The 23,809-nt window shown below is 42.8% G+C and overlaps 1 protein-coding gene across 1 annotated transcript in view; it reads left to right on the forward strand.

Annotated features, from left to right (window-relative positions):
• The window catches only part of ARID3C (AT-rich interaction domain 3C), a 256,684-nt gene that overhangs the window by 143,626 nt on the left and 89,249 nt on the right, over positions 1–23,809 (forward strand). The window contains exon 3 of the mRNA XM_073611666.1: positions 12,539–12,611. Within this exon, the coding sequence (XP_073467767.1) occupies positions 12,539–12,611 (73 nt within the window). The remainder of the gene's footprint in view (positions 1–12,538; positions 12,612–23,809) is intronic.

The raw sequence follows: 23,809 nt of genomic DNA on the forward strand, positions 1-23,809 counted from the left end.
GTTCTGGCCATACACCATACAATCTGATTGTACAATCTCACCTGTTCTGGCCATACATGGTATGGTCTGATTGTACAATCTCATCTATGCAGGCCACACATGATAAATCTGATTGTACGCTCTCATCTGTGCTGCCCATACATGGTACAGTCTGATTGTACACTCTCATCTGTGCTGGCCATACATGGTACAGTCTGATTGTACAATCTCATCTACGTTTTCCATACATGGTACAATCTGATTGTACGCTCTCATCTGTGCTGCCCATACATGGTACAGTCTGATTGTACGCTCTCATCTGTGCTGCCCATACATGGTACAGTCTGATTGTACGCTCTCATCTGTGCTGCCCATACATGGTACAGTCTGATTGTACGCTCTCATCTGTGCTGCCCATACATGGTACAGTCTGATTGTACGATCTCACCTGTGCTGCCCACACATGGTACAGTCTGATTGTACAATCTCATCTACGTTTTCCATACATGGTACAATCTGATTGTACGCTCTCACCTGTGTTTGCCATACATGGTACAGTCTGATTGTACAATCTCACCTCTTCTGGCCACACACGGTACAATCTGATTGTACAATCTTATCTTTGTTCCATGGTTGGTATTTTAGCAGCCTACAATCATCAAAATATGTAATGGCAAACATGAAAAGGGTCTCATCTGACTTCCAGACAAACATTCTTATAATAGGAGCTCGCCATAGCGCCCTCTAGTTGCTGTGACATCCACCCTGCAGTTGGGCACCTAATACGGTGGGCGTTACTGTGGTCTCAGCAGTAAACCTTGAATTCGTCGCCAATGTAAGATCCCGTTAGGGACTCTCCCACACCGAGTGCGCTGATATAAATGGGCTCTCATGATTCGGGAAGGGACTCTCAGAAATGGGCACAGCGTTTAATTTGGTGGAAGCCTTTCACAGCGCCTCCTCCAGCAGTGAGAGAGTTAATACCGCCCAATCGGCAGTTGGTCACTGACCGTACCTGACGCAAAGCTCCATGCAAAGGTGACCATGGACGGGCCGCGGCCTCCGGCCAGCAACACCAGGAGGGCTGCTTTTCATAATCACCTTCGTGCTGCCAGCTGACGTCTGCTGGGTGCTGCGGTCAGCGATCTCTACAACACAGGCAAATGAACCAACCAAGAACAACGGGGAAGAGAAGTACACGAACGATTGTTACCCTGAGCAACCGGACCGAACCTGCTGTTCCCATTATGAGAGGTTCTCACCATCCCTGTGCTGAGTTCCCGGGTCTGTACACCTGCTGTTCCCATTATGAGAGGTTCTCACCATCCCTGTGCTGAGTTCCCGGGTCTGTAGACCCGCTGTACCCATTATGAGGGGTTCCCACCATCCCTGAGCTGAGTTCCCGGGTCCGTAGACCTGATGTGCCCATTATGAGGGGTTCCCACCATCCCTGAGCTGAGTTCCTGGGTCTGTAGACCTGATGTGCCCATTATGAGGGGCTCCCACCATCCCTGTGCTGAGTTCCCGGGTCTGTACACCTGCTGTGCCCACTATGAAGAGTTCCCACCATCCCTGTGCTGAGTTCTTGGGTCTGTACACCTGCTGTGCCCATTATGAAGAGTTCCCACCATCCCTGTGCTGAGTTCTTGGGTCTGTAGACCTGATGTGCCTATTATGAGGGGTTCCCACCATCCCTGAGCTGAGTTCCCGGGTCTTTAGACCTGATGTGCCCATTATGAGGGGTTCCCACCATCCCTGAGCTGAGTTCCTGGGTCTGTAGACCTGATGTGCCCATTATGAGGGGTTCCCACCATCCCTGAGCTGAGTTCCTGGGTCTGTAGACCTGATGTGCCCATTATGAGGGGCTCCCACCATCCCCAAGCTGAGTTCCCGGGTCTGTACACCTGCTGTGCCCATTATGAGGGGTTCCCACCATCCCTGAGCTGAGTTCCTGGGTCTGTAGATCTGATGTGCCCATTATGAAGAGTTCCCACCATCCCTGTGCTGAGTTCCCGGGTCTGTACACCTGCTGTGCCCACTATGAAGAGTTCCCACCATCCCTGTGCTGAGTTCTCAGGTCTGTACACCTGCTGTGCCCATTATGAGGGGTTCCCACCATCCCTGTGCTGAGTTCCCGGGTCTGTAGACCTGATGTGCCCATTATGAGGGGTTCCCACCATCCCTGTGCTGAGTTCCCGGGTCTGTAGACCCGCTGTACCCATTATGAGGGGTTCCCATCATCCCTGAGCTGAGTTCCCGGGTCTGTAGACCTGATGTGCCCATTATGAGGGGTTCCCACCATCCCCAAGCTGAGTTCCCTGGTCTGTAGACCTGATGTGCCCATTATGAGGGGTTCCTACCACCCTTGTGCTGAGTTCCTGGGTCTGTAGACCTGATGTGCCCATTATGAGGGGTTCCCACCATCCCTGTGTTGAGTTCCCGGGTCTGTACACCTGCTGTGCCCATAATAAGGGGTTCCCACCATCCCTGTGCTGAGTTCCCGGGTCTGTGACCCCCCATCACATAATTGTGTTATTTCTTGCTGGATACTGGATGAAAGGAAACATGGTGACTGTCCTGATCTCGGCCGTTGTGTCAGGGTCTCGTTCATCGCTATGATGTTACTCATCAGATAAACTGTTTCCCAGTAAATTGACCTGCATGGGGCATCATTCACCGGCCAATCCACCTAAACCTGCACGGTGTGGCCCCTGCGTCCTGCATCGTGTTCAGCATAGCGATTTGATTTGCAAATGTTGAGTAATTAGTGAGCGTGGACGGATCGAGTTCAGGGAATTGCTGCTTCTCCAATTTGACTGCATTCAAATCAATCCCATCCTAATCCAGCCACCATCTGCGGGCCCTCTCCACCCAGATTGGTGTTTATTAGACCTCACGGTCTATGCTCCCGATACAGAAGACGCTCTGCACATCGGGTCCCTAGGGGCTCCAGTATTGGGGCCGACTGGTAAAAGTAAGGTGTGCAACACCATGGCGTATGTAGCTTCATGTATGGTTCTTCTACAGAAACTGGCATTCACATTACACACACAGCTAACACGACTACAGCACAGCTACATTATAATGTCTTCCTCATGATGGCATTATTCCCTGTGAGACGTGTCCTGCCCAGTTCCAGCCCCCAAGGAGCTTCAAATGTGAAATCCTCAGTATAGTCCCTGCCTTATGTAAGGCATTCATATAATCCAGTCTCTGCACCAGAGGAGCTTACACTCTAATGTCTCCCCACAGTCACACACTATTATTATTATACATTTATATAGCTCTGACATATACCACGGTGCTGTACAGAGATCACTGAGCCAGTCACATCAGTCCCTGTACCAGAGGAGCTTCTGCGCCAGGTGATGCTGTTCTGCAGGGTGCTGTTGGCTCACTCTGCTGGGATCTCAGCTGAGAGAAGTAGCAATCCTGGGGCCTGTCCTGCAGGCTTTTCCCAAGCAAGCATGGACCATGTTGGGGAAGACGAAGGTGGAGGCTCCCCGGAGGCACTGAGGCCTACACCATGTGCTCATGCTGCAATGGATCCTGGGCCTGTCCCCATGCAAGGGGAGGCCTTAGCAGCAATCCAGGATAAAGTGGTGAATAGACTTCGCCGTATTACCATCGAGGAACAGAAACTTGCTGTCATGAAAGCGGATTTCAGGAAAAAGAAACCTCTGCACAGTAAGTCTGGGAGCAGTAGGAGGGAAAACTCTAAGCAAAAGTCTCTGGAGGAGGCATTGAAGAAGCAGGAGAAGCTGGTTGGAGGGAAAGCAGCGGTGCGTTTAGAGAAAATTATGAGAATGAGGAGAGACTCCAACAGATGAAGGAGAGTCCCTGTGCGGGTACCAGCCAAAGGGGGGATGCCAGAGCAACAGCGACAGTATGGATGGGGGGTAAAGAAGTGTCTTTACGTGGTGGCCCCAGTACTACCCCTGTCTCAGAATCTGTCGTCTCTGAGTCAGTATCTGCCCCTCTCCCTCCCCAGCAGCCTGGGTCACGTCAGGAGGAGGTTGAGGAAAATGGCGGATTGCTGCAGGCCATTATGGAAATGGAATCTCCCTTGAGTGGCATCGACTCGTCAGATGAGGAGGAGGATGACGTCCCTCAGCCTGTAAGGGAGAAAGTTGTGGAAAAAGTTTCATTCAAGTCTGATCAAGATGGTGGCAGTGCTACAGTGTCTGAAAATGGAGGACAGGCTGTTTCAGTTCAGGAAAATGCTGGTGAAGGAATACTTGTTGAGAATATCTCTCCGTGTATGGATGCCATTCCTGCAATTGCTGCTACAGACAAAGAGACTGCATCTGTCTGTCAATGGATCCTTGCAGTTGTCAAGGACTGCAGGAGGAGATGGTGTCAATCCTGACAAAGACAAAGAAGTTCCTGTTGTCTGTGAGAAGAAGGAGCAGGAGTCCCACATGGACACTTAAATCGCAGAGCAGGAATGTCGCAGCTGGTGTACCTAATAACAGGACTGCTGGTAATTGTGGTACTTCTGAGACTATGGTGAGTGGGACTACTGTGTTGGAGGGGAGGAGGGAGGATCGAGTGGTGGGTGAATTGCCAAACCAGATTTCAGAGGTTCCTATGCAGCCAGTTAATATTCCTATGCAGCCAGAGATGTGTCATCTCTATGCGAGAATCTACAGCTGTTTCTTCCAACTGTTTTGTTACGTTGTCTTACGTTGCCCCATGCCTGAAAATGCTTCGGCAGTGGCGAGTGACGGCGGAGGAAATTAAGTCTCTTCCTAGGAAGGACCTGGAGAGGAGGGTTGTTGAATCTGCCTTTAGCGAGCCACTGGCCTTGAGGGATTGCCCAAGCCCTGTTATGAGGGAGGGTCTTCGTTTGCCCAATCTAGAGAGAATCCCTTTAAAGTTTCGGTATTTGGGCTGGCGCTTGTTTCATGGCAGACTCTATGTAAAGGGCAACCTGAAGCATCGCTCTGCAGGGAACCGTGGTTGTCCAAGAGTGGAATGTGGTGGGGTGGAGGAGACAATGTACCACTTCTTACTTCAGCGACCCTTCAATATAGAAGTCTACAAGCGGGTGGGTGGGGCTCTGGTTATCCCTTTCCTTTCCCGCTTGAGTTATGCGGAGTGATCGTACGGGGCCTTTGAGACACATCGGGATTTCGATTTTGAGACACTTTTTCTAATTAGCTTAGTAGTCTGTTTCTTCACATGGAATGCACGGTGTCAGGTTTCTATTCGGGAAAAAAGTCCTTCCTGTTGAGGTGGTGGTGCACAACATTCTGGGTGAGGTTGGGAAGATTCGGGGTCTTGAGAAGGACAGGTGGCGGTCGGGGGCCTGGACAAAGGTGTGGAGGAATGTCAGGTCTCCGTAGCTGCTGTTTTGTCAGTCTCTAGGTATGCGGCTTTCTTTTTATCCCTTCACGTCCCCTAGATTTTTATATAAGATTGTATTTTTGGAATACATGGGTTACATGTGTAATGGTTTCTTAGCCTGAGGGTGTTTTTAGGTGGAGGTTATGGCTTTGTGTAGGTTGATATATTTAGTTTTCTTTATGTTTTTGCTATGCTGATGTAAGCTATTTTTGTTTTATATATATATTTGTTTATTTTGTATATATGTAAATATGTTTTTATTATGTTTGTTTGTAAGATTTTTAATAAACAAAAATTTACACTCTAATATCACACACTATTATTATTATTATACATTTATATAGCTCTGATATATACCACAGCGCTGTACAGAAATCACTGAGCCAGTCACTTCAGTCTCTGTACCAGAGGAGCTTACACTCTAATGTCCCCCCCCACAGTCACACTCTATTATTATTATACATTTATATAGCTCTGACATATACCGCAGTGCAGTACAGAGAACATTGAGCCAGTCCTATCAGTCTCTGTAGCAGAGGAGCTTACACTCTAATATCACCCACTATTATTAGTATACATTTATATAGCTCTGACGTATACCGCAGTGCAGTACAGAGAACACTAAGCCAGTACAATCTAAAATCCCAGTATACATAATGGGGAGTTGGTGGTGAGTGTAGCGCCCCCTGTGGCTGCGTTGCCTCCTCATCTGTCTCTATTGATCCCGGGATCTCAGCTCTCGGAGCGATCGAAGGGCCTCTTGACCCGGCAATTACTGTTCTCGCAGCCTCTGCTCCGTTCTATCACATCATTAAGTTTGGGAAGTGCGCCCAGAGGGGGGGGGGCGTCACAGCAATAGACGGCGATAATTACTGGGACTCTGAGTGGCCTTTATACATACAAATCCCGCTCGCCATTCCAGCCTCATTATCTGTGTTTTATCACAGCCGGCGAGCGCGGTGTGCAGCCGGGGACAGATTCTGCACGCCAGTCCTGACACGTTGTGCGATCGGACATTATCCGACGCGCCGGACCGTCTCCATTCCACACAGGACATTCCAGTTGTGTCATCAGAGTTATTTTTGTAGTTGATGGACACAGGCTGCAGTCTCCCCCTCCCCCAGTGATCAGACTGTACATTGTAACTTTGCAGCAAATCACATGGTTAGAGACTGCAGCAAGGGTGGGGGGGTGGGGGGCTGATCTGTGTCAGACGTTTGTGAACACTGCCAAGAATTCCACAGGTTGAGCTGACATCTCAGCCTAAGGTAATCTGTGGGACACTCCTGCCTGCTGCTATAAAGCATTAATTCTAAATTGAGCTAAAACATCGATCGCACAACAAACTCAATTCCATTGATGTGCCTTATATGCATAGCCCAAGTTTTCGATGGATTCTGCACATAAATTGCTAGTATGAAGTTGTGTTGTATCAGGTCAGGTATACAAATGTGTGTCTCCGCTCTCCGATGGATTCCGCTGTGGGTGCAGGGTGGGCGAGGAGTCCTTCCCGACTCTATACACTCTGTAGGCAAAGAAAGGATCCAGATCGCCACACACCGTGCAAACCGGTCTGTCACAGAAGCGGTAGCAGCCTCAGCCCGGCTCCCTCTAAGCCACACCCACCGACGCGTTTCATCATGGACCTCCATGATTAAACCCTGTGGGCTGAGCGAAGTGCATTGGAGGGGTGTGGCTTGGAATGGAGCCGACCTAAGTCGATTGGAGGGGTGTGGCTTGGGGTGTGCGTTGGAGGGGAGTGGCTTGGAATGGAGCCGACCTAAGTCGATTGGAGGGGTGTGGCTTGGGGTGTGCGTTGGAGGGGTGTGGCTTGGAATGGAGCCGACCTAAGTCAATTGGAGGGGTGTGGCTTGGAGTGTGCCTTGGAGGGGTGTGGCTTGGAATGGAGCCGACCTAAGTTGATTGGAGGGGTGTGGCTTGGGGTGAGCGTTGGAGGGGTGTGGCTTGGAATAGAGCCGACCTAAGTCGATTAGAGGGGTGTGGCTTGGGGTGTGCGTTGGAGGGGTGTGGCTTGGAATGGAGCTGACCTAAGTTGATTGGTTGTGGTAGAAAAAAGTGATCCCCAAGGTTCCCCACTTCCGATCTGCTCCGTAGACCTGTAGGCGAAGCAAGCATCCTGATCACCACACACTGTGCAAGCCCATCTGTCACACAAGTTATAGCAACCTCATCCTGGCTCCATCTAAGTCTAGCTCCACTGACGCATTTAGCTCATGGAGGTTCATGAGCGAAACGCGTCGGTGGGCGTGGCTTAGAAGGAGCCAGGCTGAGGCTACCACTGCTTCTGTGACAGAAGGGCTTGCATGGTGTACGACCATCGGGATCCTTTGCCTATGGGTCTCCGGATCTATCGGAAGTGGTGAACCTTGGGAATCGCTTTTTTTCTACCACAACCAAATGTTGTTTCGCTCAGCCCAGCGTTTCGCTTAGCCCAAGGGGATTAGTCGTGGAGGTCCAGGACGAAACGCGTCAGCGCATTGGCTTACACAAAGCTGGGCTGAGGCTGCTACCGCTTGAGTGATGGACGGGCTTGCATGGTGTGCGGTGATCGGGATACTTTCTTTGCCTATGGGTCTCCGGAGCAATCAGAAGTGGTGAACCCTGGGAATAGCTTTTTTTTTCTGCAGCAACTAATCGACTTAGGTCAGTTCCAGCTAAGCCACGCCCTCTGAGTTTTGCTCAGCTCACAGGGCTTAGTCATGGAGGTCCAGGACGAAACACGTTGGGAGCATGGCTTAGACCAGGGGTCTCAAACTGGCGGCCCTCCAGCTGTTGAGGAACTACAAGTCCCGTAATGCCTCTGCCTGAGAGAGTCATGCTTGTAACTGTCAGCCTTGCAATGCATCATGGGACTTGTAGTTTTGCAACAGCTGGAGGGCCGCCAGTTTGAGACCCCCTGGGCCTTAGACGGATCGATGGAATACATCACTATCTGTAGCTCAAGACTCAGGCATGCGATTTTTATCTCACTCAATCGGATGTTCTTCTTTCATACAGTGAACGATAAAATATCGCATTATGGCCACTAGATGGAGCTGACGATGATAAAAAAAAAAATAGTTACTATGATTGCCAACGCCATCTAGTGGCCATCATGCAGTATTTTCTTGATTCAGGTTAGTACTAGGAATGAATAACATCCGACCTTGAAAAGAAAATAACATTTTGCTGGCGTTTGTACAGAACTAATTTAGTTTAGCAAGATGAATAGCTCTGCAAATTTTATATAAAAAAAAAAAAAATTATAATTACACCCCATAGTGTTTAGGGAATGCAGGGTATTTCTTTTAATTTATATTCCCATAATAGGCACTTCAGTGTGTTTTGGGTTTACCTTGAAATATATAACCCCGCCCCAATCTCCGCCCCCCCCCCCCATTCTGTGATTGTACAATGACAGTGAGTCTCGCTGCCTGATGAGGCCTTAAATCTGCTTCTGTTGTATTTTTAATGTGCTGATAATGTAATTACTTACAGTGTTAATAGCGATAAATAAGAAATGCTTCCTGTGTGGAAAGTACCGTGCATTCCATTATCCGGGCTGTCGATAGCAGATCTATCTCCCCCCCCCCATCTTATTTTCGTGTACGGTAACTGCGGATTAACCCATCACTGGCCGCGCCGTGCGTTTATCTGCCTTTGAAGAAAACATAGAAATCGCTGGGAGGCCTGGGCTCAATGCTGGCGGGAAGCGTCTCGACTATTAAAGCAGAACTTCCTGGAAATGGAAAAAAAATTTTTTTAAAATATCTCCTATATTTTCATTAAAAAATGTATTTTAAAATACTGCTAGTATAAGTATCTGAAACCTGTCCTTATATTATCTCCCCACCGGGGTCATTGCTGTTGCAAAGGGTCCCGACTCTTAAAGCAGAATTTCCCACAAATACAAAAAAATAAGTTATATTTTCATTAAAACAAAAATTTGAATGTATTTGAAAATACTGCTAGTATGAGTACCAGAAGCCTTTCCTTTTGTTATCTTGGCTGTGTGCTTAGGGTGGTTGTCCTGTTGGAAGATGAACCTTCACCCCAGTCTGAGGTCCAGAGTGCTCTGGAGAAGATTTTCATCAAGGATGTCTCTGTACATTGCTGCATTCATCTTTCCCTCCATCCTGACTAGTCTCCCAGTTCCCGGCCCTGAAAAACATCCCCATAGCATGATGCTGCCACCACCATGCTTCACTGTAGGGATGGTATTGGCCAGGTTATGAGCGGTGCCTGGTTTCCTCCAGACATGACGCTTGCCATTCAAGCCAAAGAGTTTAATCTTTGTTTCATCAAACCAGAGAATTTTATTTCTCCTGGTCTGAGAGTCCTTCAGGTGCCTTTTGGCAAACTCCAGGTGGGCTGTCATGTGCCTTTTACTGAGGTGTGGCTTCCGTCTGGCCACTCTACCATACAGGCCTGATTGGTGGAGTGCTGCAGAGATGGTTGTTCTTCTTGAAGTTTCTCCTCTCTCCGCAGAGAAACGCTGGAGCTCGGTCAGAGTGACTATCGGGTTCTTGGTCACCTCCCTGACTAAGGTCCTTCTCCCCCGATCGCTCAGTTTGGCCAGGAGGCCCGTTCTAGGAGTCCTGGTGGTTCCAAACTTCTTCAATTTACGGATGATGGAGGCCACTGTGCTCATTGAGACCTTCAATACTGCAGACATTTTTCTGTACCCTTCCCCAGATCTGTGCCTCCATACAATCCTGTCTCAGAGGTCTACAGATCTGTGCCTCCATACAATCCTGTCTCGGAGGTCTACAGATCTGTGCCTCCATACAATCCTGTCTCGGAGGTCTACAGATCTGTGCCTCCATACAATCCTGTCTCGGAGGTCTACAGATCTGTGCCTCCATACAATTCTGTCTCGGAGGTCTACAGATCTGTGCCTCCATACAATCCTGTCTCGGAGGTGTACAGATCTGTGCCTCCATACAATCCTGTCTCGGAGGTCTACAGATCTGTGCCTCCATACAATCCTGTCTCGGAGGTCTACAGTTCTGTGCCTCCATACAATCCTGTCTCGGAGGTCTACAGATCTGTGCCTCCATACAATCCTGTCTCGGAGGTCTACAGATCTGTGCCTCCATACAATCCTGTCTCGGAGGTCTACAGATCTGTGCCTCCATATAATCCTATCTCGGAGGTCTACAGATCTGTGCCTCCATACAATCCTGTCTCGGAGGTCTACAGATCTGTGCCTCCATACAATCCTGTCTCGGAGGTCTACAGATCTGTGCCTCCATATAATCCTGTCTCGGAGGTCTACAGATCTGTGCCTCCATACAATCCTGTCTCGGAGGTCTACAGATCTGTGCCTCCATACAATCCTGTCTCGGAGGTCTACAGACAATTCCTTGGACTTCATGGCTTGGTTTGTGCTCTGACATGCACTGTTACCTGTGGGACCTTATATATAGACAGTTGTGTGCCTTTCCAAATCATGTCCAATCAACTGAATTATCACAGGTGGACTCCAATCCGGTTGTAGAAACATCTCAAGGATGATCAGTGGAAACAGGATACACCTGAGATAAAATTTGACATGGCAAAGGCTGTGAATACTTATGTACATGGGATTTGTTCTTATTTTTTAAATAAATTTGCAAAGATTTCAAACAAACTTCTTTCACGTTGTCATTATGGGGTATTGTTTGTAAAATTTTGAGGAACATAATGAATTTAATCCATTTGGGAATAAGACTGTAACATAACAATGTATTTTAATGTATTTTATTGCTAATATGAGAACCTGAAACCTGTATATTCTATAATTCCTCCATTGGGGTCATGTGTAATGTTGGTGGAAGGAGTCTCAGCTCTTAAAGCAGAACTTCCTGCAAATCTGAAAAAAAAAAAACAAAACAAAAAAAAAACCCTCCCATATTTTCTTAAAAAAAAAAAAAAAGTACTTTGAAATACTAATAGCATATCTACCTGAAGCCTGTCCTTATATTATCTCCCCACCAGCCTCATGTGTAATGCTGGTGGAAAGCATCTCAATTCTAAAAGCAAAATTTTCCACAAATATATATATATAAAAAAAAACAGCTGTTATATTTTTATATTTTCATTAAAACAAATGTTTTATGTACTTTAATATTGCTACTATGAGTACCTGAAACCTGTCTTTATATTATCTCCCTACTGGGATCATATATATATATATATATATATATATATATATATATATATATATATATAGATAGATAGATAGATAGATAGATAGATAGATAGATAAAATAATATAAAAATATAAAATAACTAAAAATATATATAAATATTAAATAAAATATAAAATAAATGAATGAATAAAATAAAATTTAAATATAAAAAATTATAATGTTTTTTAAATAAAATAAATAAATTAATAAAATCATATTTAAAAAAAAAAAAAAAATATATATATATATATATATATATATATATATATATATATATATATATATATTTTTTTTAATATATATATATACACACACACACATACACACAGATGTGTGTGTGTGTGTGTATATATATCTATATATATATAGATATATATATATATCTATATATATATAGATATATATATATATAGATATATATATATATATATATACACCCTGCATCCTAGTAGACTTGATTGGAAAATTAGCTTATTGTTATGAATGTTTAATATGCACAGTGAGTGTGATTTAAAGAATTGCACCGCCCCAAATGAAATATTTTATTTATAGGTGGAGTACAATAGTCTGAGCGCCCCCTACTGGCTGTCATCTTGGGATCCTCAGCAGCAAGCATTCCCCCCAGCTCTGTCTCCGCCCACCTTGATGTGTCTCCGCCCCTACTGTTGCATTTTTCTTCATTTATTATCAAGTAAAGAATCAACATAGGCAGCGGGGTCACCAATGACACCCCCCCCCCCCCCCCCCAGCAGGTGTGCAGACCCAGGAATGCAGAGATATTTGATGGTTAAACTCTTCTAAAAAAGAAACTTGAACTTGAAATATCAGTGTTGGGTGGAGTGACCCTTTAAACTTCCATGAATGCCCCCCCTGTTCTGTTCTTCTGATTGGCAGCGCGGGGATTAGCGCTCACTGCCCGCACTGTGTGTTTTTGTCCCTCACGGGGGTTCTGTGTTGGATAATGGATGTTAATTATTCCTGCTCTGACCTTTCATAGAGGCGAACGTGTAACGCAGACTGTCTGATTCTCTCCGCAGCTCTACGAGTTGGACGAGGACCCCAAGAGGAAAGAGTTCCTGGACGACCTGTTCAGCTTCATGCAGAAGAGAGGTGAGTGACGACACGGCGGGTACATCCTGGATATTGTGAAATAATAACCAATGGCTACTTTGTGTTTGTTTACTATTGTTCTGTTATATTATTATTATTATTATTATGTTATTGTTACTATTTATTATTATTATTATTATTATTATTATTAACAATAATAATAAAAATAATAATAGTAACTATTTTGTAGAATTATTTATTTAATTTTGTTACATAATAACAATAATAGTAATATTATATTAATAATAACTATTTTGAGCATTACATAAATAGTGTGCTGCCAAAAAAATATCTATACAGTAAAGGGTACCATCATCCTAATCAAAGCAAATTTTATATGGGTGGGAACATTCCCTGCCGTGCCCCCAATGGTGGAATAAGGACAATGGACTATCTCGGTACCAAGGACTACCACAATTGAAATAGTAAAACGGTTTTTACGTTTTGTTAACAAAATTGAATAAAATCAGAACATATATCCAAACAAAAATGGTAAAAGACAGTGCTTGTAGCGGCATATGATGTTCTTACATCACTGATGTTGATGGGATGGTGACACGTAGTAAATCCTCTACATGTTTCGTGTTGAACACCGCTTCTTCAGGAGAAATTGATTACTTCCATCTACAATTTAGCATTATTTATTGATTTTTATTGTTACATAATAATTATAATAATTTAAGATTATTATATTTTTAACATATTATTATTTTATTTTTTGTAATTATTTATTTTATCTTCCTTCCTAATATTATTATTTTTTTTTATAATTTATTGTTATTTTTTTTTTTTTTTATTGTTGCTATTTTATTACTAAAAATCATAACAGTGGTGCAGTGGGTAGCACTTTCGCCTAGCAGTAAGAAGGGTCGCTGGTTCGAATCCCAACCACGACACTACCTGCCTGGAGTTTGCATGTTCTCCCTGTGCCTGCGTGGGTTTCCTCCGGGTACTCCGGTTTCCTCCCACACTCCAAAGACATGCTGGTAGGTTAATTGGATCCTGTCTAAATTGTCCCTAGTATGTATGAATGTGAGTTAGGGACCTTAGATTGTAAGCTCCTTGAGGGTAGGGACTGATGTGAATGTACAATGTATATGTAAAGCGCTGCGTAAATTGACGGCGCTATATAAGTACCTGAAATAAATAAATAAAATAAAAAATAACTCTATTTTTAATATTTGTTTTATTTTTACAAATTATATATATATATATATATATATATATATATATATATATGCATGTGTGTGTGTATATATATATATATATATAAAGATATATAATTATTTATTTTTTTGCTACAACTTTCTGGTGGCTGTGAAATTGGCATTGGCCAAAATGCACGGAAAGTTGTGAAATCGTTTAATCGCTTCAACCGTTGTAATTACTGATTGCTGCTTCAGTGATGAAAGCTGGTGAAAGCTGAAATCAGACTTGCAGTGGGTGTGGCTGCTCTGTGGAAATATATAACTGGGCTTTCAGGAATGAGAAGGCCCTGAAAGATGAAATCAGGCTTGCAGTGGGTGTGGCTGCTCTCTTAAAGCAGCCAGCCTCCTAAGAAGACCTCTAGTACAGAAGGGTTGGGGTGCCATAGGAGGATGATTACTCTACACTTCTATATATATCTACTGCTCAAAAAAAATGAAAGGAACACTTTGAAAACACATCAGATCTCAGTGGGGAAAAATCTCATGCTGGATATCTATACTGGTATGGACTGGGTAATGTGTTAGGATTTATACTGGTATGGACTGGGTAATGTGTTAGGATTTATACTGGTATGGACTGGGTAATGTGTTAGGATTTATACTGGTATGGACTGGGTAATGTGTTAGGATCTATACTGGTATGGACTGGGTATTGTGTTAGGATCTGTACTGGTATGGACTGGGTAATGTGTTAGGATCCATACTGGTATGGACTGGGTAATGTGTTAGGAATGAAAGGATGCCACATCGTTTGATGGAAATGAAAATGATCGCCCTACAGAGGGCTGAATTCAAAGACACCCCGAAAATCAAAGTGAAAAAAATGATGTAGCAGGCTCGTCCATTTTGCTGAAATTTTATTGCAGCAACTCAGAATGGTCCTCAGTAGTTTGTATGTCCCCCATATGCTTGTATTCATGCCTGACAATATTGGGGCATGCTCCTAATGAGATGACGGATGGTGTCCTGGGGTATTTCCTCCCAGATCTGGACCAGGGCATCACTGAGCTCCTGAACAGACTGAGGTATAACCTGGTGGTGTATCGGATGGACCGAAACATAATGTCCCAGAGATGTTCTATTGGATTTAGGTCAGACGAGTGTGGGGGCCATTCAATGGTATCAATTCCTTCATCCTCCAGGAACTGGTTGCATATTCTGGCCACATGAGGCCGGGCATTGACGTGCACCAAGAGGAACCCAGGACCCACTGCACCAGAGTAGGGTCTGATAATGGGTCCAAGGATTTCATCCCGATACCTAATGGTAGTCAGGGTGCCATTGTCTGGCCTGTAGAGGTCTGTGTATCCCTCCATGGATATGCCTTCCCAAACCATCACTGACCCACCAACATTCAGTCATGCTCAATGATGTTACAGGCAGCATAATGTTCTCTACGGCTTCTCCAGACCCTTTCACGTCTGTCACATGTGTTTGGGGTGAACCTGCTCTCATCTGTGAAAAGCACAGGGTGCCAGTGGAGGACCTGCCAATTCTGGTGTTCAGTGGCTAATGGCAATCATGCTCCATGGTTCCGGGCAATGAGCACAGGGCCCACTAGAGAACGTCGGGTCCTCAGGCCTCCCTCATGAAATCTATTTCTGATTGTTTGCTCAGAGACATTCACACCAGTGGTCTGCTGGAGGTCATTTTGTAGGGCTCTGGCAGTGCTCATCCTATTCCTCCTTGTACAAAGGAGCAGATACCGGTCCTGCTGATGGGTTAAGGACCTTCTACAGCCCTGTCCAGCTCTCCTAGAGTGACTGCCTGTCTCCTGGAATACCTCCATGCTCTTGAGAATGTGCTCGGAGACACAGCAAACCTTCTGGTAATGGTATGTGTTGATGTACCATCCTGGAGGAGTTGGACTGCCTGTGCAACCTCTATAGGGTCCAGGTATGGCCTCATGTTACCAGTAGTGACACTGACCCTAGCCAAATGCAAAACTAGTGAAAAACAGTCAGAAAAGAGGAGTAGGGGAAAAAAAATGTCAGTGGCCTCCAGACCTGTAAAACCATTCCTGTTTTGGAGGTCGTCTCATTGTTGCCCATCTAGTGCACCGGTTGGTAATTTCATTAACACCAAAGCAGCCGAAACTGATTAACAATCCCCTCTGCTACTTACCTGACCAGATCAATATTCCAGGAGTTTACTTTACTTGATGCATTACTCTGATTAAAAAGTGTTTCTTTCATTTTTTTGAGCCATGTGTGTGTATATATATATATATATATATATATTATACAGGATTTATAGAGCGCCGACAGTTTGCACAGCGCTTTACAACATGAGGGCAGACAGTACAATTACAATACAATTCAATACAGGAGGAATCAGAGAGCCCTGCTTGTTATACATTGTATCTATATTTCCCTATGCTGGCTGTGATGACATGATGGCGGACACACAATGATTTTGATTCTGGGTAGAGCATTGGGTTAGTTGCAGTGACCACATTTATGACCGGACAGTAAGTAGCCGTCGTCTCCTGATATTTGCATTCCTTGTTGCTGGATGGGGTCGGATGACACAGGACGCTGTCTCTGCCTTAGGCGTCTGTCCTCGGTGGGCGTGTGACGGTCCCGGCCGGGTTCTAATTGTCGGCTGTTTGTACAAGTTGTGTCATTGTGTCTTCTGTATACACATTGCTGTGTGCACCCGTCTTTTAATCCCCCATTATCTCCTGTGTGCCGTGTAATATGACCCCCCCCACCCACCCATTAGATCTGCGCACAACGAAAATCCAACCTCGCCGCATCCACTCACCTCGGTCCAATCTTCAGGCAAACAGAATGATCTAGACAACTATTTGATATGTTTACCAATTTAAAACATGCAGAATTATTTAGATTTTTCGGGTAAAAAAAAAAATAATATACATATATAATAATGGAATAATAATAGTAATATAAAGAATATATATACATATATATATATATATATATATATATAATGTGTGTATATATTATTTATATATATATATATATATATATATATATATATATATATATATATATATATATATATAAATATGTGTTTGTGTGTGTGTGTGTGTGTATATATATATATGTATGTATGTGTATATATATATATATATATATATATATATATATATATATATATATATATATATATATATATAATTTCTAGTTGTTGGGTTTTATATAGTACAAAGTATTATGTTTAATGTGTTTCAATCTGATCTTCTGATAATAGATTTTTACAGCTGAAGGTTAATCTGTTTATATCTTTCCTTCCTTTGGTTTGGTTAGATAAAGCCTTTCCGTTTCCATTACATATCTTACAGTATTATCAGGGCTTTTTTTTTCAGCAGGAACGCGGGGGAACGCTGTTCCGGCACCTCTAGCACTGAATGTGTTCTATGGCAAGGTGTGCCGGAGGGTCAATTGATGCTGACTGCTGGGGGATCCATTGTCACTGGGGATCTATTTTTTTTTTGTGGGGGTCTATTGTTGCTGGGGTGGTATTTTGTGGTGGGGGGTCCATTTTTGCTGGGGGGGGGGTCTGTTGTTGTGTGTCCGGGGATCTATTGTTGCTGTGGTGGGGTCTGTTGCTGCTTGGGTGGGGTCTATCAAATTCCATACAATTTAGTAGCACAAAATGATACTTGGTTCTGTACTCTCTAAAAGGAGCGGTACTGGGAGGTGGGTAGGGGGTGGAGCCAAGAGACAGTGCTCAGAGGTGGGTAGGGGGTGGAGCCCCAAGAGACAGTGCTCAGAGGTGGGTAGGGGGTGGAGCCAAGAGACAGTGCTCAGAGGTGGGTAGGGGGTGGAGCCAAAAGACAGTGCTCAGAGGTGGGCAGGGGGTGGAGCCAAGAGACAGTGCTCAGAGGTGGGTAGGGGGGCAGAGACAAAGGGTGACTCATAAGGGGGGAGTTCCTGCACCTATTCTCAGAGAAAAAAAAAGCCCTGAGTATTATTACATCCAGTGATGTCATCACTAGGTCTCTGTGCTTCTCTACGCCATGCACACAGATCATGGCTTGTGGGAGGGACTGTGCATAGAAAACATCACAGCACCCTGTCTCAGTACTCCTGATCACGGCTGGTGGGAGGAGCCGGCAGAGGGCTGTACAATGCAGTGGCTGGTGTTTCAGTCAGGGGGCAGCAAACAAAACAACCCGACCCCTCCCTGGGGGTGGCAAATGGACCACCCATACGGGGCCCCTGCGCCCTGTAATGGAGCGGCAGCCACTGGGTACATTGTTTGCTGAAAAAAATCACAGTCCCCGGCCTCAGTACTCCTCCCAAGAGCCCCCAGTCCTGGTGCAAGCAGTGGGAGGAGTTATGTAAATATCAAAAAATGCCTTGATACATGAGTGTCAGTCTGGAGGAGTGGGAGTTCCCAAGCAGGCTTCATTTGCATGCAGACCACCCTAGGTAGCATCCACATGTGAGACTCTGTGATTGAAAGAACTGAAATCCAATGAATGAAAACAGGCTCTCCCTTTTTATTCTCCAGGGTCTCTGCTTTCAGAAACAAAGAATGTTTGAGGAGTTTTGACTAATCTTCAGGCCTAAAATGATTAAATGTTTTTTTTTTTTTTCCTCTAAATAGCCGTGTAAAACTCCCCTGTCCACAGGGTGACAATGCTGGTGTGAGATTTCCCTTCAGAGCAAACAGTGTTGTCACCCTTGTGGAATAATATGGGATGTTCTGGAAGGATCAACAGGCTATGTTACAGAGGATATATATATATTTTTTTTTTAATATTATTATTTCAATTATTATCAATAATAATACTAATATTTTTATTTATTTATTATTTTTATTATTGTTATTAATACTATTTCTAATATATATATATATATATATATATATATATATATATATATATATATATATTGCATTTATTATTATTAGTATAACTATTAAAATTATTATTATTGTTAATTGCCTATAAAACACCAAACCTCAGAGATGTGTGCATGGGCCCTGTATTTTTATAAGGAAGAAAATTAAACACGTTCCTTTTTTATCCAAACAAAAAGCCTTGTTGCATTTATATAATATATATATATATATATATATATATATATATATATATTATATATATGTGTGTGTGTGTGATATTGTATTTTTTTTTATTATTATTATTATTATTTTTATTATTATTAATAATAATATTTTTTTTTTAGAAAACTGCCTTTAAAACCCAATCCTCTGACCTGGGTTGTGTGCCTGGGCCCTGCCAGAAGCTGTCCTTAAATTCATTAGGATTCTCTGTATTTTTATAAGGAAGAAAATTAAACACGGCCCTTTTTTTATCCAAACAAAAAGCCTGTTTATCCAGGACGGGGCGAGCGGCGTCTGAATTATCGGTGTCTGTCCAGGTTTTGTGCCCCCGCAGAGAGGAAGCAGAGGGGAAATGAAGGGGGTCGGGTTACCACGTCTCTCTCCGTCTTTCGGAGGTGTCAGAGGGGACCCCTTGGCCTTTTTTTTATTTAACATATAGGATCCGTATGGCGGGTGAGTGACATCACAGCTGGGAACCCGGAGCCCCGGAGAGTGGATCGCCTTTCATAGGCCTGCAGAGGAGACATTCGGCAAGATCTCGGTTGCGGGGGGTTAATGGGAAATCTGCGATTCGGAGCCAGGTTCCGTCATTGGAGGAAATTTACATTTCTCAGTTACTGCCCAGCAAAGGATTATTGGAATGTTACAATTCGCAACAAAGTATCAGCAGATAAACCTCTGAGATGCAGACAGATATTTACAGTCTATTATAGATGAAAAACATGAACTGGAAGACATTTAGTGCCCAGAGACAATTTTATTTTTTAATTTTGGGTAAAGTGGGGATAAGTTCAATCCATGTCAGGTTTTTTTTTTCCATTGGGGAGACTTTCCTTCAAATCCTGTCCTGTGGACACTCCTAGGAAGTGACAGGAAATCTCTAAGACGATTGTCACTGGGAAGGGTGTGCTCATTGGATGGTTTCCCCAATAATCTGAGTGTTATAGACAATGTATTCACTATTAGTAAATGTTATCATTTCCAAAGTAAGCAAAATGTATCCACACAGTCTGAGGCACACTCCTCCTGTAGATCCTTCTATAGTATCATAAAAGATCCTCCTGTAAATCCTTCTATAACATCCCATGAGTTGTTCCAGTAGATCCATCTATAACATCCTATAAGGTTCTCCCGTAGATCCTTGTATAGAGGCCTGAGTTCCTCCTGTAGCTCCTTCTATAATATCCTATAAGTTTCTCCTGTAGATCCTTCTACATCATCGTATTAGAGCCTCCTGTAGATCCTTGTTTGAAGACCTATCAGTTCCTCCTGTAGATCCATCTGTAACATCCTATATGATCCTCCTGTAGATCTTTCTATACCATCCTATAAGTTCTTCCTGTAGATCCTTCTATAACATCCTATGAGAGCCTCCTGTAGATCCTTGTCTAGCGACCTATGAGTTCCTCCTGTAGATTCATCTATAATATCCTATGGGTTCCTCCTGTAGTTCCCTCTATAACATACTATATGATCCTCCTGTAGATCTTTCTATAACGTCCTATAGGTTCCTCCTGTAGATCCCTCTACAACATCATATGAGAGCCTCCTGTAGATCTTTCTATAACATCCTATAAGATCCTCCTGTAGATCCTTCTATAAAATCCTATTATATACACCTGTAGATCATTCTATAACATTCTATGAGATACTTCTGTAGATCCTTCTATAGCTTCCTATAAGCTCCTCCTTTAGATTCTTCTATAATAACCTATAAGGTCTTCCTGTATATCCTTGTATAACATCTTATAAGATCCTCCTGTAGATCCTTCCATAGCTCCTTATATGTTCCTCCTTCCTCTATAATTACCTATAAGATCTTCCTGTAAATTCTTTAACATTCTATTAAATCCTCCTGTAGATCCTTGCATAACGACCTATGAGTTCCACATGTAGATCTCTCTATAACATCCAGTAAGACCCTCCTGTAGATCCTTCCATGATTTCCTATAAGTTCCTTCTGTAGATCCTTCCGTACTGTCCTATAATTTCCTACTGTAGATCCCTCTATAATAACCTATATGATATTCCTGTAGATTCTTCTATAACATCCTATTAGATCCTCCTGTAGATCCTTTTATCACAACCTAGGAGTACCTCATGTAGATTCCTTTGTAACATCCAATAGGGCCCTCCTGTAGATCCTTCCATAGTGTCCTATAAGTTCCTTCTGTAGATCCTTCCATAGTGTCCTATAAGTTCCTTCTGTAGATCCTTCCATAGTGTCCTATAAGTTCCTCCAGTAGATCCTTCTATATTATTCAATAAGATCCTCCTGTAGATCCGTGTATAACAACCTATGAGTTCCTCATGTAGATCCCTCTATAACATCCAATAAGATCCTCCTGTATATCCTTCCATAGTGTCCTATAAGTTCCTCCTGTAGATCCTTCTATTATAACCTATAAGATGTTCCTGTAGATCCTTCTAAAACATCCTATAAGATGCTCCTGTAGATCTTTCTATAACATCCTATGAGATCCTCCTGTAGATCCTTGTATAATGACCTATGAGTTCCTCATGTAGATTCCTCTATAACATCCAATAAGATCCTCATGTAGATTCTACCATAGTGTCCTATAAGTTGCTACTGTAGATCCTTCTATAGTAACCTATAAGATCTTCCTGTAGATCCTTCTAAAACATCCTATAAGATGCTCCTGTAGATCTTTCTATAACATCCTTTGAGATCCTCCTGTAGATCCTTGTATAATGACCTATGAGTTCCTCATGTAGATTCCTCTATAACATCCAATAAGATCCTCTGGTAGATCCTTCTATAACATCCAATAAGATCCTCCATTAGATCCTTCTATAACATCATATAAGATCCTCCATTAGATCCTTCTATAACATCGTATAAGATCCTCCATTAGATCCTTCTATAACATCGTATAAGATCCTCCATTAGATCCTTCTATAACATCGTATAAGATCCTCCATTAGATCCTTCTATAACATCCTATAAGATCCTCCTGTTGATCTTTCTATAACATCCTATGAGATCCTCAGGGACAGAGTGCTGTTATTCTATAACTGGAAGTGCCTGAACAAGGACTTTCATGGCAGGATCAGCAGGGAATATTACGTTTTTTTTTTTTAAATGGCAGCTGGTTTTTGTTTGAGGGATCATTTTTTCCATTAGGCATTACATTTTGGAGTAGATGCGCTGTGACTAGATAGAATAAAGCTGCACAGCCATTTTTAAAAATTCAAATTTTGGGGGGGGAGAATAAGCTTTAATGAATTTTAGTTCACATAAACACAAAATATAGTACTCATTTTTGGGGGTAAAATATAAAAGATGATCCTATGCTGAGTTCATTGATACCTAACATGTCATGCTTTAAAATTGTGAATGCCCTTGGAATGGCGCCAAACTAGGTACCTAATAGTCTCCATAGGTGGCGCTTTAAAAGCGTTTAGAGGGTACTAGTTTAGAGTTACACAGGAGGTCTGGTGCTAGAATTATTGCTCTGAAATTCGGAGCGACACCTGACGTGTGGTGTGGTCGTCATTTACATATGCATGCAGTACTTACATATGCGTTCACATTTACGCTTAAGCACAGAGAAGAGATTGATCAGTTGTATAACCTCTTGGATCACTTCTACAAGAAAGCCCATTGATGACTGAAACTATTGATACCATATCATCCCAGTATAACCACTTCAACCCAAGGATGTACAGGCACGTACCTAGGCTCCATTCACACTAGTGTGACTCCAAAGTCGCACTGGATATCATACACGACTTTGATGAGGCCTTTGGTGCACCTTTTATCTGACTTTCCATTCTCTGGACCAAAGTTGTGTCAAAAGTCGCACCAAAGTAGTGCAGGCACCTTTTCAAAGTTGCTATGACTTTTAGTCGGACCGATTTGAATGGGTGGCATTGAAAAGAATGGGCTGCGCCTTGTCATGCGACTTTGATGTCCAAAGTCGCAGGTCAAGTTGCACAAGTGTGACTGAAGCCTAAGGGGTTGGAGTGGTTAAACAGAACTTTTGTGTAAATAAAATGTCCTCATATATCCAATATTCTATTACTTTGTATCTCGCCAATAATGTAATTAAATATAAATATTACATTGTATCTCCTCAATAATATAATCCTGTAATAATATTTACATTGTATCTCCCCAAAAATATTATCTTATAATAATATTACATTGTATCTCCCCAATAATATAGTCATATAATAATATTACCTTGTATCTCCCCAATAATGTAATAATAATACATTGTATCTCCCAAATAATGTAATAATATTACATTGTATCTCCCCAATAATATAATCATATAATAATATTACATTGTATCTCCCCAATGATATAATCATATAATAATATTACATTGTATCGCCCGATAATGTAATCATGTAATATCATATTGTATCTCCCCGATAATGTAATCATATAATAATATTACATTGTATCTCCCCAATAATGTAATAATATTACATTGTATCTCCCCAATAATATAAACATATTACATTGTATCTCCCCAATGATATAATCATATAATAATATTACGTTGTATCTCCCCAATAATGTAATAATATTACATTGTATCTCCTCAGTGATATAATCATATAATAATATTACATGGTATCTCCCAAATAATATATTCATATAATAATATTACATTGTATCTCGTCAATAATGTAATCATATAATAATATTACATTGTATCTCGTCAATAATGTAATCATATAATAATATTACATTGTATCGCCCCAAATCCTCCGCATGTCTTCTTCAGCCCCATGCGGAGTATTACAGATGCAGCCGGATTATGGGGGAGGAGCGTTGTGCGTTTTTCCTAATCCGTTCTGATTGGCTGTGAAATGATAATTGCTCTGGTCACTGATGACAGGAAGAACTGTTGGATGGTGTCACCGGGGACCCGTCTATGTCAGCGATTTCCACTTCTCTGCACTTCTGATGTCGGAATC

This window comes from Aquarana catesbeiana, linkage group LG01, assembly GCF_042186555.1.
Source record: "Aquarana catesbeiana isolate 2022-GZ linkage group LG01, ASM4218655v1, whole genome shotgun sequence".
In the NCBI taxonomy this organism is placed as follows: Eukaryota; Metazoa; Chordata; class Amphibia; order Anura; family Ranidae; genus Aquarana; species Aquarana catesbeiana.